The sequence below is a fragment of the Corylus avellana genome, chromosome 3 (genome assembly GCF_965113065.1).
Source record: "Corylus avellana chromosome 3, dhCorAvel1.hap1.2, whole genome shotgun sequence".
In the NCBI taxonomy this organism is placed as follows: Eukaryota; Viridiplantae; Streptophyta; class Magnoliopsida; order Fagales; family Betulaceae; genus Corylus; species Corylus avellana.
The window spans coordinates 8295496-8311146 of record NC_142492.1 but is presented as its reverse complement, the minus strand read 5'-3'; the positions used below and the strand labels follow the sequence as shown (position 1 = coordinate 8311146).

Here is a 15651-nt window from a genome sequence, read left to right as displayed (position 1 = left end):
ATTACTTTTACCAATCTACCATTTTTTCAATATTTATCATATCATTTAAAATTTTAAAAGTAATAAATACTAATATGATAAGTTGATAACATTCTAACTATTTACTTTAAAAATAATTATTAAGATCTAAAAAATTATACGCAGAATAATTATATTAGGGATTCTAAATTGAGAAATGCTTCTCAACATTCTCAAGTAGAGCATTTTTCTAGCTTTCTTTTTTATGTAGCATATTCACATCCACTTGTTTTTTTTTTTTGTTTTTTTGACATGCTACTTAAGAATGATGAATGATACCGTATTAAGCCAAACCAGGACGTAAATAGAAACGACACCGTCTTTCAACGCTTTCGCTTCACACGGACTCCAACGAATCTTTGGTTCAAGATTCCGACAATCGCCATCATCCTCTGCATATAGGATAGAGAAATATGTTCTCTCTCATTTCCAAATGAAAAATGATAGAAATGGAACCCTTCTGCACATTTCTTCAGATCTGATATCTACTGTAATTTCTTGAAGGTACATTTTTTTTTTTTTTTTTTTAAATTTTTTTCTCTCTCTTGGCTTTTGATATGTTAGCCTCCAGGAGCATTGGTTATCAGAATGTCAGTTTGATTTATCAGTGTTGGAGGATGTTCAGAAAGAAAAGCTCGAACCTTGTAATGGGTTGGGGTTGATTTGGTTTTGTATGTAAGAAATCAAAGTTTTCTTTTTTCTCCAAAATGGTCTCTTAGCAACCATGCTGAAAATGAAGGGGAGGTAAAATAAGGCTTGTTTTGAGCATTTTTCATGATGGCTCTTATGCTTGTTCTGTTAATTAAAATCTTAAAAAGAAAAAACAAAACTTGCATTTCTTAATAGGTCTTATGTAAAGCTTATGTATTTTTGGCAACTACTCCTAATTTAAGACGATTTTGAGCTATTGATTATGATTTGGATCTCCTAGGAAGACAACAGAAACAAACTATAAAAGAGATTTATGATTTGGTCAAACTTGAGTAAATTATTCCAGTATATTGTAAAACTTGCATATGCTGTGTTCAAAAGAGAATGAACTAACAAAAAAAAAATGTTGGATCTTCTCTATGCTTATTAAAATTTTATTTACCTGCACCATTATCATTCTTGCTAGACTACAAGGTGAAAAAGACAATGTTCTCGTTGCACAGTAGCATTTGTTAGGTTGCAAAATATTAGCTTATGGGGAATAAGGGTGAGGGTCTACATGAAAAAGTCTCCGGTAAAGATACAACAACCACATGCTTCTGTATTCATTCATTTATCTATTTTCATGGGGATTCTTTTTAACGTAAAGGTAGATACTTGATTGGAATGAGAAATATAGTGATAATGCAACAAATATTCAAACACAGCCAATCACGGCAAAAGCAGAGATAGTATTGGGAATTCCAACTTTAAATTCAAATGTATAGATTAGATTTTATATATTTAAATCTTGTATTCAGTTTTCTGGATAAAACTAACTCCATGTATTAAGGAGTTTCAGTTTTAATTGTACTCTACTTCTCTTGATTTATTGAAGTATTTTTTTCTTAAAAACTTGGACGTACCATGAGGTGACTATTTGTATGTTGGAAATAAGGTTTGAAGTGCTTCCAAAGTGGTTTTCTTGTTGCAGTTTATTGTCTAGAATCTAGAAGTTGGCTATGCTCCAATTAGAAGGGTCTGATCGAAGTTATTATAATTGAAAATCTCTAAATAAGTGTATGGTTTTAAATACTTCTTAATTTCTACGGATGGCCTACTCATGGCCATATTTTGTATGGAAAGGAATATAGGAATTTTTTTAGAACTTTTGTTGGCAGTCCTTAGTAATTTGGATGGAAAAACCATGTCTGTATTGTTTGGAAAAGGTTTATTTATTTTTTATTATTATTTTTTTTTGTGAGGTTGGGGGTTCCAATCACGCTCTGTTGGTTTGGGATGATTCATACATCAATGTAGAGTGTGTACTGTATAAATAACAAGTGAAAGATCCTTGGAATTCATTAGGCTTGAGGAACTCTTGAAAAACTTGATAAACAAAAGATTCTGTTGAAGTTATTGTGTTTGATTTAGATAAACATACCTTGGAAATAGTTTATACCAGAGAGCTTGGAAACTGTCTTCCGTGCTCTTGAAGTGATTGTTGTTGAGATGGATTTTCAAAGCAAATAATGAGTTTTCCAAAGGGTTTGCATTGTTTTGAGATTGGTTGCAATCAAATTGTTTTGCCAATTTAGTTCTTCAATCTAGTATCCGCAGTGCAAATCTACTATGACCTCTGAACACTTTCTGGCCTTGTGCATTGCAGAACAGCTTTTGAGGATATCAAGGGGAAGAGGGATAAGGAACATATGGTGTAATGGCCTCCGAGACGGAAGACTTTAGCCTTTCAGGGCCATTACACCTAACTTCTGTTGACTGGTAAGACCTTCAGCCTTCCCCCTCCCAATCAAAAACAGAAAAACAAAAAAGAATGAAAGATAGAAGGAAAGAAAAAGAAGAATAGATAATAAATAATAGTCCCCTGTTTCAAAATTTATTTCTCTTTTTTGGTCTATGGTCGCTGAGTTTCTTTGAAGATGATATGTAGGGTGTGCTTGTGACTGAGCAATGGTATATTTTCAACTCTTGCAAATGGACTGAGATTGGTCCTTGATAATTAAACAATAGAAAGATGGTTTTTTCTGAGCTGTTTCAATCGAGAGTGTAATCTGATTGGATTAAACTTGCAATTCATGGGCTAATTTTTCTTTTTTCCAACTCCAAAGGGTAGCTCAATCGACTGGGAACCACGCGTCAAGATGTGAAAGTCACTAGATGAAACCTCCCCCTCCCCTTGGGGTTAATTACTTGTAAGCAAAAAAGAAAAAAATTTCTTTCTGATGCAACTTACAGGTTGGAATTATGACTCATAGGCTTCATCCCCTTTCCCAGTAAGAGTAACATGTGTTCTAATTACACCCAGTTTTATATTTTTAACACATCTAGATGCTGGTGCCCATTATGCTTGTTGACATTGACTTGGGAGCATAGTATTTGACGTCAGTTTGGATTCTTACTGTTTAGAATATAAAGATTTTGTCCTTAGGCTAAACTTCCCATACATGGGCTATCTTTTGTTTAAGTCAATTTCATCCTATATATATACATATAAGAGAGAAAAGGCGTAACTCAATTACACATGAAATATACAAGAGACAAGCCTAGCAAGTAGCAGAGAAGAGACCTAAAAAGACATTAAAATTCGAAAAATTACAATTTGAGGCAGCAGCCCAAAGAAAGAGTCTTAAAGAATAAATCCTTTAATTCTACGAAGATCCTCTTGTGGTCCTTAAAACTACAACAGTTTCATCCTATATTGGAATAGTTCTAAGTCAACATCGGTTTAGTTTTGCTGGATGTTCTCTTTCTGTATTTACAAGATGCTATGTGCTATATGCAGGGAGAGTGCACACCATAGAAGGTCTGTTGCTGCCTGTTTGGTTCAGGGTGTCTATATTCTTGAACGGGACCGCCAAGTAAAACGTGAAGGTCCCCATGCCCTTGCTCCTCCTTGGTGGGAGTTTTTCCATTTTCGGTTGCTTCGTCATCTTGTAGATGATGCTGATTCTTCCATCTTTGGTGTCATTTATGAATTCAATCCTCCAGCGTCTCACCACAACCACTCACTAGATGGAAGTCCACGATATGTGATTGCTTTCCGAGGCACCTTGAATAAGCCAGACTCCCTCTCACGGGATCTCGAGTTGGATCTGCACCTCCTTCAGAATGGACTTCACCGGACATCTCGTTTTGAGATTGCTATGCAAGCTGTCCGAAACATGGTTGCTGCAGTTGGCGATTCAAATGTCTGGTTAGCTGGCCACTCCCTCGGGTCAGCAATGGCAATGCTTGCTGGAAAAACTACGGCCAAGACCGGCATCTTTCTCGAATCTTTTCTTTTCAATCCGCCATTCTTTTCTGCCCCAATTGAGAGAATTAAGGATAAAAGACTGAAACATGGGATTCGAATTGCAGGCAGTGTGATCACAGCAGGGCTCACTCTTGCTATGAAGGGTAAACACCAGAGGAATAATGCGGAAGATCCATTTGCTACTTTGTCTGCATGGGCCCCTTGTCTATTTGTGAACCCTGGTGATCACATTGGTTCAGAATATATTGGGTATTTTGAACACAGGAAAAAGATGGAAGAGATTGGTGCAGGAGGTATTGAGAGATTAGCAACCCAGAACTCCATTGCAGGTCTGCTAATGAATGCGATGGGGAAGGAGTCAGAACCACTTCACCTCATTCCTTCTGCTAGTCTGACCATTAACCAAACTCCTTCCCAGGATTTTAAACAAGCTCATGGAATTCACCAGTGGTGGGCACCTGATCTAAACTTGCAATCCAAGCTCTACAAGTATAGACAGCTATTATCATAATTATCGTAATGATTTTAATGTTATTTAGTTGATTGTTATACGACTGTCTATATAATCTCAATTGTATAGCAATCGTATAGCAGCACACTAAATAACATTTCTTACGCCTTACGTTTGCGTTGATGATAAATTATTTTGGTCTTCCGTTGTAATTAATTATGGGAGCAGATTTAATCAGCTTGGTATCCTGCAACTGCCTGATCTCAGCCAGTTCATTTCAAATTGACACTAGGATAGAAGGCTGGTCTCTGTCTATGGTTTGCAGCAAGGAGGTTTGAAGCCTCCAACTTCTTTCATGGCATATCCATTTGAATTGATTTGCACATTTGTATGTACCTTGGGGTCATTGTTAATGAATGTTATAGTTTGTGTCCAAATAAATTGGTCTATGTTATGTTATGTGAGATTGATTTCTTCCTTATCTTCAAATCCATGTAACCTCAAGTATGAAGTGCTTATATATTTTGTCTACACCTTTTCTCCATAGCCATTACAAAAACACTAATGATCAGGACCCACCCAAGAAAACCCAAAAGACAATCAAGAGAATATCGCCTTCAAACATTGAAGTAAATACCTAATCACCACCAAATTTCCACCTTTATTTTTTGTGGTCCGAGTGAAATGGTATAGTTTGTAAAGACGCGCGAAATGCGGCTTTGTTCAAGGAAATTGCCATGGCCAGTAACGAGGACTTAGTTTATCATAAAGAAACTGCGAAACAAATGAGTAGTTTCTCAACTTTTGAGAAATAAAAAATGCTTCTTCCCTAAGGTGTTTCATCTTTCATGATTGGGGGGGGTTTAACCGACGAATATACAATTCTTTTATAATTTGTTATACCGAGCTAGCATGTAATTGAAGGGTGTTTAACTGTTGCAGTGGAGCTAAGTACACCCCATCCAATGCATTAAGAAATAAACAATCAAACCGACTCTAACTTTCTAATTTCTATTTAGTTCGACCAGATTTAACTCGACTTATTTAATTAATAAAATTAAATATTCATATTCTAATTTGAGTTGGTGTTTTGCATTGGGAGCTCAACCAGCAAGTCAAAAATTGCGATCCAGTGCAGTAAGTCAGTAAAAGAAGTGGATTTGGAGGTGAGATTTTTATTATTTTAACTTTGTTGGGTCCAGTGCAGAATTGGAGACAAAGGCTCCTCAAGTGTCATTATTGTCCCATTTGCCTTGGGATTCGAGCCTGCTTTTTTGACCTTTCCTATATGTGGGTTTCCACCACCTCTGTCGCCATGTTTTACTCTCACACTTGTTCTTCTTAATTAATTCAATCCCCCCCACCTCCTAAATATCGTCATAATGGCATCAAACTTTACTTACTGCCCAATTAATCTCCACAAAACAAAAGCAAATGCCCTCTTCCGCCCTTTTCATTTTTCTCCATCCCATAAGAGAAAAAACCCTTTTCTTTTTTTTTTATCCACCAATCAAAGCCTCAAACTTTACCAAAAAAAAAAAAAATTTAAGCTCAAAATCTAAGTTTTAATCAGAAAATTAATTTCTTCTTTTTTTACACTTTCTAGTTTCTCCAACCAATTGGGTCACACAAAAACCTAAGAAAAATCCAAAAAAAAAAAAAAAAAAAAAAACTAACTACAATTACCCAAAAAAAAAAGAAAAAAAGAAAACAAAGAATTAGCAGTGGAATCCTAACACAGAGCCATCACTCACCGCAATGACAACCTTACAGCCGGCACGAGACTCCACGTGGTGAGTGAAGAAGTGCAGAACCCGAACCCGACCGGCCAGCTCCATCCTCGACTCGATCTCCATTGTCGGGCCGACTCGGAACCCGCCGCCGGCGAGCTGGGGCCCCATGGGTCCGATGGTTTCGGGGGCCGTCGAGGGGAAGGACTGTTGGGGTACCATGGCTCCGACGGTTTGGGGAGCCGTTAAGGGGAAGGACTGGACGGAGAAGGTCGCGGCCATGTACTGGGTCTGGCCGGGGTCGATCTTGCCGGCGGGGATGAACATGAAGCCGACTTGGGAGCCGGAGTAGAGGAGCTGGAGGGTACTGTCGTAGTGGGAGAAGACGGCGCGGTTGGGGTTTCGGATGGCGGCGTACTGGGAGAAGGTGAAGGTGGCTGTGCCGTTGGCGATGGAGAATGACGGGAGCTGGACGGCGTTTACGGAGATCTTGGGGTCGTGGGGCTTGAAGACGGTGAAGTAGACGATGAGGACGATGATGACGACGAAGATGAGGAAGATGGTGGCCACTATGCACGAGGCCAGGTTGGTTCGGCCCGACGGTGGCCGGTGGCTGTGTGGCTTGCTCATCGCTCCGACTGGATCGCCGAGCAGTGTGCGTGTGTGTGTCTGTCAGAGTGAGAGAGATAAGGTGCAAGCTAAGGGCTTTCTTGACGTTGGCTTCGGTATATAAATATCTTTGAGTCTTGTTTTCTTTTCTTATTCTCTTTCAGACACAACGTAATATAACATCTAAACGAAGAGACATAATAATAAAATATTAACGAGAAAAACCATAATATAATATATTAATTAAAATTAGACTAAAAAAAAAATAATGATAAACATGGACATGACTTTAGAATATAAGTGTTTTAAACTAAAACAAAAAAATATTTAAATAAAATAGTGAAATAAGTAGTTAAAATAAAGATAACTAAAATAAAAAATGTAGTGTTTTTTTGGAAATGTTAAGAGTATCAATTTTATTTTACTAAGAAATAAATATCAAAATAACGTGAAATTTATTATCATATTTAATATTTCTTTTGATTAATTATTTTAAGGGTTAAATACTCTAAACCTCCATAGGGTTTTTCAACTTTTTTTTTTTTTTTTTTGGGTTTTATTTTTATCACAGGAGGTCTATGTAGTTTTGATAAATGACCAAGTTAGTCCATTCGTTAGTTGACCGTTAGGACTGACACGTGGACCAATCAGATGCTGACACGTGGCATATACTTAATTTTAAAAAAAAAAATTAAAAAAAATGTATTTTGAAAAAAAAAAAAAAAGTAAAAAAGAAAAGAGAAGGAAAAAAAATTGGGGGTGGCTCCTTGGCCATTTGGGGGTGGCCAAGCCACCCCCAGTACCCACTGGGGGTGGGTTTCGGCCACCCCCAGCCACCATTGGGGGTGGTTTCGACCAACCCCAAGGTTCCGTGGGGTGGCCGAGCCACCCCCAGTGGGTACTGGGAAACCACCCCCAATTTTTTTTTTCCTTTTTTATTTTTTTTTATTTTTAATTTTTTTAAAAAAATAAAAAAATTAAATATGTGCCACGTGTCAATATTTGATTGGTCCATGTGTCAGTCCTAACGGTCAACTAACAGTCAACTAACGGATAGACTAATTTGGTTATTTATCAAAACAATAGAAACCTCCTGTGATAAAAATAAAACCTCAAGAAAAAAAAAAAATTTTGAAAAATCTTAGGAGGGTTTAGAGTATTTACCCTTATTTTAATTCTCTCGAGTTTCATATATGATTTGAGAGGTATTTTTTTTAAATTTTAATAATAATTAATCTTATTGTGTAATGAAAAGATGTTGGTAACGGATCTAGGTGGTGGCACTTGTCTGAACAGAAAAGACAACCCTGTGAAAAAAAATAATAATAATAAGCGAGGAAAATGAGAGTTGGGGCAGGGGACAACGGTGTGAAAGGTGAGACCATGACACTTTGTTTATTATTATTTTATTTGAAAAATGCTAGGTTTTTCCAACAGAATTTCTAAAATTTGGTTTTTAAGTTGTCACCATTCCATGTAATCTCCGGTTTAGTAAATAAAGACATAAAAGAAATGTGTGTTTGGCAAAGGGCCGGATTGAGCCGGATCAAAAAATCAAATTTTTTTAAAAAAAAATTAATTTTAATATTCTTATTTTTTATTACTATTTAAATAAAAAATTATTATAAAATAATTTTTTTTTACTTTTTTTACAAAATATTCTTATTTTTTTCTCATATTAATTAAATTTGCTACAGTCTGCTCACTTTTTCTATTTTTTTACCAAACACAGCCCGATCATTTGAGAATCGACCTATATACATGGAAGTGTTTTATGTTAATTACTTTAAAAAAAGAAGAATAAAAAAAAAAAAAAAGAAGGAATTTGTCGTGTGAAAAATGTTAGTTGTAAGTTGGGAGACAAATGGCGAGAAAGTAAGGTGAGAGTGAGTCTTGGAGTGAATAATTGGGTGTCAGAGTGGAGATTGTCAAGTTGCAATAATAGAAGCTTGTGGTGTAAGATGATGGCCTATAGCAGTAGCTGTAGGTGCAGCAGTAGTGCAACTCTGCACTTTTTAAGAGGAACGATGATAATGGAACTGAAAAGATGCACATCTAACTGTGACTCTTTATTACAACAACTCACAGTTTGTTTGATGAAACAAACTTTTTTTCTTTTTAGATTAAAAAAAAAAAAAAAAAAAAAAAGGGAAGGGAAGAACATCACAACAACCCCAAAACAACCACAAAATTGCAAAAAAAAACTCTAAAGACGGCTGGAAATGAGCCAAATGAATGGTTTGACCCATTGGATTGGCTGCTATAACTAGCAGGTTTGAAAAGGCAAAGTTGAAGCAGATTTGCCATCACAATACCAATTGCAATAGCCAAAGAAGAGAAACCACAACAAATAGATAAGCAGTAAACGGCAGCCGTAACTATAACGGTTTTAAGGTAGTGAAATTTCTTGTCGTGTGAGTTTCGACCTGCACGAAAAACGTAACAATTGGGACACTGTCTCGAACTAAAGATGGTTGGGTCAGATCCAACAAAGAAAAGTACCATCTTGGCGTTTGATGAAGAAGGAACCCGACAAAGGATGCTTGGTGGACACCTAAACAAAAGCTACAACCAGATCTAAGAATCTTTAGACTATAAAGATCCATTGTGAGAGAAGTGAGAAAGTTATAGATCCAACGCGAGGACAAAATGGAGAGACAACAGAGGCGGTGTGTGCGACACTCGCGCCATGGAGGCTCACCATGCATGGTGGTGGAGGACATCAATTGAAACAACAAAGGCCAGTAGTGGCGAAGGGCTGACACTTAGGCAAAACATGGTCACAAAAAGCGGTGTTTTCCTCAAAGAGGTTTTAGAACTTCTCTCTCTTGTTTTAAGAGGGAGAAGCATCCATTGTTTTCTTCCCAGCACCACCTTTACTAACTAACATATCACAATTTGGGCTTATTCAACGCTAAAATGCGGCTGGTTAAAAAGCAAACAAATAGCTGTCTCCATCATTATACTAGGAATCTACAAAAATGAACTGTGAGCAGGATGTATATATATTATAGTTTCTGCTTTATTTAGATAATCAAACATACACACAACTATGCAATCAATATATATAAGACAATCCAGCAATCCATGGAACCTGAGCACAAACTACACTCCAATTTGTAAATCTTAATTGCTTCGAGTCAGTTGAATCTATTGTCCTCCGATCTCAAAGAAAGAACTCACAATTAGAACTCTGTCAAAAGAAACACCTCATCTATATCACTTGGCTATATATAACTCACAACCACTTAAGCTGAGGCCGCTTGGATGATAGAAGTCTTGATTTAACATCGACATGTATGTATCTCAGACAATCCTGTAGAACACATCTTATTCATGATCTTAAGCATTTGTTCAACATCCCGACACAACCCCAGGTAACTGTTGACAGAAGTGAAAGTATTTAGGAAAGCTTCAGGCCTATACAGAACAAGGTAAGCCATGAACATTTTGTACGAACTTCAGTCCATCCAAAAATGGACCAATCATTCAGTAAATACATACATATATTATATTATATTATATTATATGATTATATATAAATCATAGGAGAATTATTTTGTTAGCTTGTCAAGCACGGAATCCATGACCTGGGAGACAGCTTCAAGAAATGCAGCTTCACTCATGCCAGGGAGCAAGGAATCCTTGGCTTCCTGAACAATCTCCTCGATCACAGATTCCTTTGTCACAGTTTCTCTGCACATGATGCTTCCAATGGCAAAGGGGGTGAGACCTCTCTCCACTCCTTTCTTCAGAAGCATGGTGGATATTCGGAGCGTCCGGGCGCACTCAAGTGAAATGTCCCATCCACAAAATTTCAGGAGTGCTATATCCTGTTCAGCATCTAGCGAGTTTATGTACTCAATGGTGTCAGGAGAGTAAGGTTGGCGAACCTGTGGCCAGTAAAGCCAATCAAACGTGCAATCTTCAAACTGCAAAGAGAGAAAATGACTAATCTCAATTTTGGCGGGACAAGATAACTATTTGTTTACAGTAATCACACTGCTAGCATTCACAATTGCTACATGACTACAAAATGCATCTTTTGGTTTTAGCAATAACCAGAAATCTGCATCTCAAGTTTGAGAAAGCTCCTAAAATTCATTACACAAACAAAGCTAAGAGAACAAAATTGTAAGCACAAGAACATGCAATTTTGTGCACACATGTTCTTGAATCCTACTTTAGACACCTCTCTAGCAAGCACATTTAGGTCTTGACAAGCAATGGACATTGAAATGCGATAATCCCATAAATGTCACTCACACCAAAATCACATGCAGGCAAAAAGCCTTATGCTTGAACAACTTAACAATTAATAAGATAGCGAGGTGTGAAAAGGAGAGAATAGAGATACTTACATTCTCAGGCAGGCAGTAGCCATGATCAATTGGAATGAGCACAGTTTGACCCTCTCCTTTGCGGAACAAAATGTTCCCAGCATGCCTATCTGCATTCGCTAATCTTATATCAAGCACACTGATCTTATGTACCTCATCCACGGGAAAAGCCCCAGGACCAATGTCCTCACAACTTCCATCATTCTTCATGAACAATTGCAATGATCCAATCTTAACATTCTTTAATTTGCCTTCATACCCTTCTGGATGATTAAATCCTTTGTGCAGGCAGCGAACCATGATGGTAGGGGGTACGCCAGCAAAGCCGGTCGTTTCACCTGATAGCGTGCGAGGTCCACTCCTTGGATGATCCAATATATAAGCTGCAACTTCCCTCAATCCTCCTTCTCCTACCTTTGTCCCCCTCTTTAACCCTTCACCATTTGTTGAAACAGGTAGATCCCTGGGATTGTGTACAGCCATGGGCTCCTCATCGATAGGCTTGAAAACTGAAACATACTCCTGGTCCAATGAATTTTGCATGAAATAAGCTCCTCCTGTGCCTTCAGAGGACCTGATAGGTTCATTTCCTTTCACTAAACCATCAAATGTAGAGTTAATCATATCCCAAATACATGGGGACAATTTGGCCTTGGGATTAACAATGATCGGTTTCAACCAGAAATCTCTACCCGGTGGCTCCCTTGTCACAACTTGAAGCTCCCTGGATTGCTTATCTCTCCCTTCACTTGCAGTTGCTGCCACAACCGAAAGTTCGAAATCCTTCTCAACGGGCTTAGCTCTAACTTTTGCAGACTTCTGAACTAGCAAATGAATCACAGCATCGTTGTCCTTGCATATATCATCAATCAGTATCTGATCATCGAGCTTCTTACCATTGCAGAAAAGCTCTTCATCCTCAACATCAACAAAACTTTTCGCCTCCTCCTTCCAAATACGTTGCTTAAGGTACGCGACATTTCGATGCCGATCAACATGGAACTCAAATTCCTTCCCACAAATGGTCCTAACAGTGATGACTAGGAGATCAGAGAGCCTTAGAACCAAATGCAGAACATCCCCACCAGTGACACCATAGTCCTTGATGAGACAATCGTTCCTGGCTAACTCTCTGCCTCCATAAACTAGCTTCTGCTTCTTGACTACAAACCCTTTACATGTCTGGATCCTAAGCTTCACTGACGCTATCGAATCGGAGTCCAGCACACGCATAGGAATTACACAACCGCCGACAGTGAGGTATACAAGGATCGATTCGCTGGAGAAAGGTCCTATCCGGGTTCGATAATCCACCGGCTCCTTGCGAATCGGACCCAGAGCAACATCAGCAACAGACATTGTTCGAAAAACTTGAGGTTGAAGAAACTCACGAACCTGTTTCTTATTGCCTTAAATTTTTCAATTTTACAAAAGGGTTTTCAAACCTACAACAAACCCATAAATATTTACAAACCCAACAGGGGTCTTCAATCAAATTCGATCAAAGAACCCCCTCTTCTAAAATAAATCCAAAAACGAAAACTGTACAAAACATGGGAAAAAAAAAAATCTAAAATCCCAGAAACTCAAGAGTAAGCCTTAATTAATTACCAGAACGTGGAAAACCCAGAAGCCAAAAATGAACCAGAAACCAAACTCTTGGACATCCTGGCTTCAAAGACGAAAGCTTTTCGCGCTTTGAAAGTCAGGGTCTAAGAGGCTGGGACATGACGGGCAATATCGAGGACTTTTGGGAAGGCCGAAAATCTCTAAGAATATTATTGAGGAAGGGAAAATAGGAGGGAGAGAAAGTGGATTCTGACCGGCCGGAAAGAATCGAAGAAAAATCGGCTGCAAATGGGAGCTTAAATGGGAACTACTCGGCGACGGATAGAGCCGGGTTTTTCAACTTTTCCGAGATTGGGGTGTCGTCGGTTTCAATGGGTCCGAAGTTTTCGCCGAGGTTTTCTGGTCCGAGGAAATTGTCGCCGATGAGAGAGACAGAGAAAGAGAACGGTATTGTAGCCGTTGGCTTTATAGAGGCTTTGACCCAACGACCAAGACCTGTTCGGGAGAAAACGACGGCGTTAGCTGTATTGTAACGGCCGTTTGTTTGCTATGAAAAGGAGAGAAAAATTTTTAAATCTAAGCAACTTCGTGGAAGGAGCGGAGGAACATTTTTACTGAAATGCCCCCCCTTCAGTCAACTACTCCTTAACGTTAAAATGACTATTTGCAGTTAAAATGATTATTTGTGGTTAAAATTAGATTTTACAGATTTAGTGATTAGATGAATACAATGTCACATGGTAAAATATTCATTACATCATTTCAAAGAAATTTACATTTTTTTTTAAAAAAAAAATCAATCACGCTTTAGGGAGATTGATTTTTTAAATTTTTTTTAAAAAATGTAATTTTTTTTTTAATTTACATTTTTGTGCATTTCGTATTTATCATTACTTTTTTTTAAAAAAATCCATGATTTATCCTTTTATTGACTTAAAAAAGGATTTTTGTATTAACCTTATTGGCGCACATAATTCTTGAAAAACTTGTGATTATTAAAGTAAAACCCTAGTTGAAATTTTGTAAGGAAATCGCTATAAAGAGTTTGGCTTACTTCTAGCAAAAAAGTAATAACAAATATCTTATGCTTCAAATATATGTTGACGATTATAGAATAAGATCATCTCCAGTCCAAAATGGATTGGAAAATATCTAATTCATGGCTAAGATTTTTTCTTTAAAATCTTAGAGCCACAAATGAGACGCTTGTCCCACTAACAAAAAATAATAATAATATATTATTTCATATTAAAAAAAAAAGTAAAAAAAGGGTGGTTGGCCACCCCATCTAAGCTACATGGGGTGGCCGGACCACCCCATTTTAGTTCAAGCCACCCCAATGGCCGACCAGGGGTGGCCAGACTACCACCCTATGGCCAAACTAAAAAAAAAAAAAAATCGTTTGGCCATTGGGGGTGGCCGGCCAAAAAAAGGCCGAAGCCACCTCCAGCCCCCAACTGGGGTGGTCTGGCCACCCATTGGGAGTGGCCAACCATCCCTTAATTTTTTATAATTTTCTTTTTTAATTATTTTTAAAATATATATAATATTTTATTATTATTTTTATTAATGAGAACATGATGTCCTATTTATGGTCTTAAGATCTCTTTAAAGAGATCATAAGCGTTAACTGAATATTCTCCAGTCTAAAATGGACCTGAGATGATTCTGTTCTAACGATTACAATATTAAAGGAGAATTCTAGTTATTTCTTCATTGAAAACGATTTTCATCCTTTTTTTGAGGGATACAAATTTCTTCTAAAAATGTTTGGAGGAAATTTCCTTCAACCTACTTTAATAGGTGACAAGTGTCATTTTACTACTTTAATAGGTGACAAGTGTCATCTCTCACTTTTTTTTTTGTAATATTTTTAAGAGTCATTTATTGTCATTTTACTAACTTATGAACTTAAACATTAATTTTTTAGAAATAAAAAAATGTTGAATGACATTTGCCACTTATTAAAATAGGTTGAAGAAATTTTTTTCTAAATTAATTTGAAGGAAATTTGTGTCCTTTTTTTTTAAGGCACAAGAGATCTTCCATTGTTTTTTTTACTGCATCCAAACTCAAAGTCTTTTTTTTTTTTTTTTTTCAAAAATTAAGGAGGTTGCAATTAATTACGTAAATAATGCCACGTGTCTCTACTTCAAATAAAATTAAAGAGTCCTTATCCTAACAAATAATATAAGGACACATATTAATCCTTGTCAGAGTTAGTGAAGAGCCACAATCTAAGATTGGATCTCTTGATTCAATAACAGAAATGAATTAATTCTTGGTGTCAGAGTGAAGGGTTAAATTGGTAATTCAATGCATATATTTCCGTTGCATTTGCTTTGTCCGACATGCCACGTGATATGGTGAGCCGTTAGATTTAAATGATGTCAAGGTTTCTGAATGCCTGAATGGAAAGTTTTTGTCGTGGCTCATCAGCGTTCTCAACCAACACAATAACCATAAAAAAAATAAAATAAATAAAGAAGCTTACTTTAAGCTTAATTTTTGTTGTTTGATTAATAAAAAAAAAAAAAAAAAAAAAGGGTAATTTAACTTGGCCCATGAGATTACGCGTTTTTTTATAAATATTTTTTTAATGATCAAAGTTTCTCATTTTGGTATATCGAACTTTAATTTCCTTCAATTTTTTTTTTTTTTTCTTTCTGTTACATATTGCAGATAAATTAAACGGTAGAATGAGTAATTTCAGTAAGGGTATTTTAATAATTTCACACATTTTTGTTAGGTTTTAATAGAAAATCTTAACTAAAGGGAAAAAGTGGAAGGAAATTAAAGTTCAATACACAAAAGTGAGAGACTTTGAACGTTGAGAGGTGTTTACAAAAAGCGTGTAACTTTATGAGGGTAAGTGAAATTACCCCTAAAAGAAATTTGTTTCTCTCGTTTTTAATTTTCAAAACGAAAATAACTCAAAACTAATTTTATCTTTATATCAAGAATAATGTTGGAAACATTATCTTATAATACTACCTTTCAATCTTAATTAATCATTAATTTTTTTATTCA

The 15651-nt window shown here is 36.7% G+C and overlaps 3 protein-coding genes across 5 annotated transcripts; 1 reads left to right on the top strand and 2 right to left on the bottom strand.

The window, feature by feature from the left end:
- The first annotated feature begins 355 nt into the window (after positions 1 to 355).
- Positions 356 to 6015, top strand: LOC132176524 (alpha/beta-Hydrolases superfamily protein). Of its 3 annotated transcripts, none has more exons than XM_059588757.2 (3): positions 356 to 522; positions 2318 to 2430; positions 3452 to 6013. In XM_059588757.2, exons 2-3 carry the CDS (start codon positions 2369 to 2371, stop codon positions 4431 to 4433), a joined length of 1044 nt encoding a protein of 347 aa, XP_059444740.2. In that variant the 5' UTR covers positions 356 to 522; positions 2318 to 2368; the 3' UTR covers positions 4434 to 6013. The 3 variants fall into 3 exon arrangements, with proteins under 3 accessions (XP_059444740.2, XP_059444741.2, XP_059444742.2); XM_059588758.2 differs by lacking the exon at positions 356 to 522 and adding an exon at positions 2778 to 2861 and having other exon boundaries at positions 2347 to 2430; positions 3452 to 6015; XM_059588759.2 differs by lacking the exon at positions 356 to 522 and having other exon boundaries at positions 2360 to 2430; positions 3452 to 6015.
- Positions 6016 to 6021: 6 nt separating this feature from the next.
- LOC132176012 (uncharacterized) lies at positions 6022 to 6845 on the bottom strand. Its single transcript, XM_059588114.2, has one exon. The coding sequence runs from the start codon at positions 6731 to 6733 to the stop codon at positions 6092 to 6094; it is 642 nt and encodes a 213-aa protein (XP_059444097.1). The 5' UTR covers positions 6734 to 6845; the 3' UTR covers positions 6022 to 6091.
- Positions 6846 to 9794: 2949 nt separating this feature from the next.
- On the bottom strand, positions 9795 to 13051 carry LOC132176084 (phosphatidylinositol 4-kinase gamma 4). Its single transcript, XM_059588204.2, has 2 exons — positions 11074 to 13051; positions 9795 to 10644 (listed from the first exon to the last, which is right to left on the bottom strand). The coding sequence occupies exons 1-2, from the start codon at positions 12409 to 12411 to the stop codon at positions 10267 to 10269; spliced, it is 1716 nt and encodes a 571-aa protein (XP_059444187.2). The 5' UTR covers positions 12412 to 13051; the 3' UTR covers positions 9795 to 10266.
- Between the last annotated feature and the right edge of the window lie 2600 nt (positions 13052 to 15651).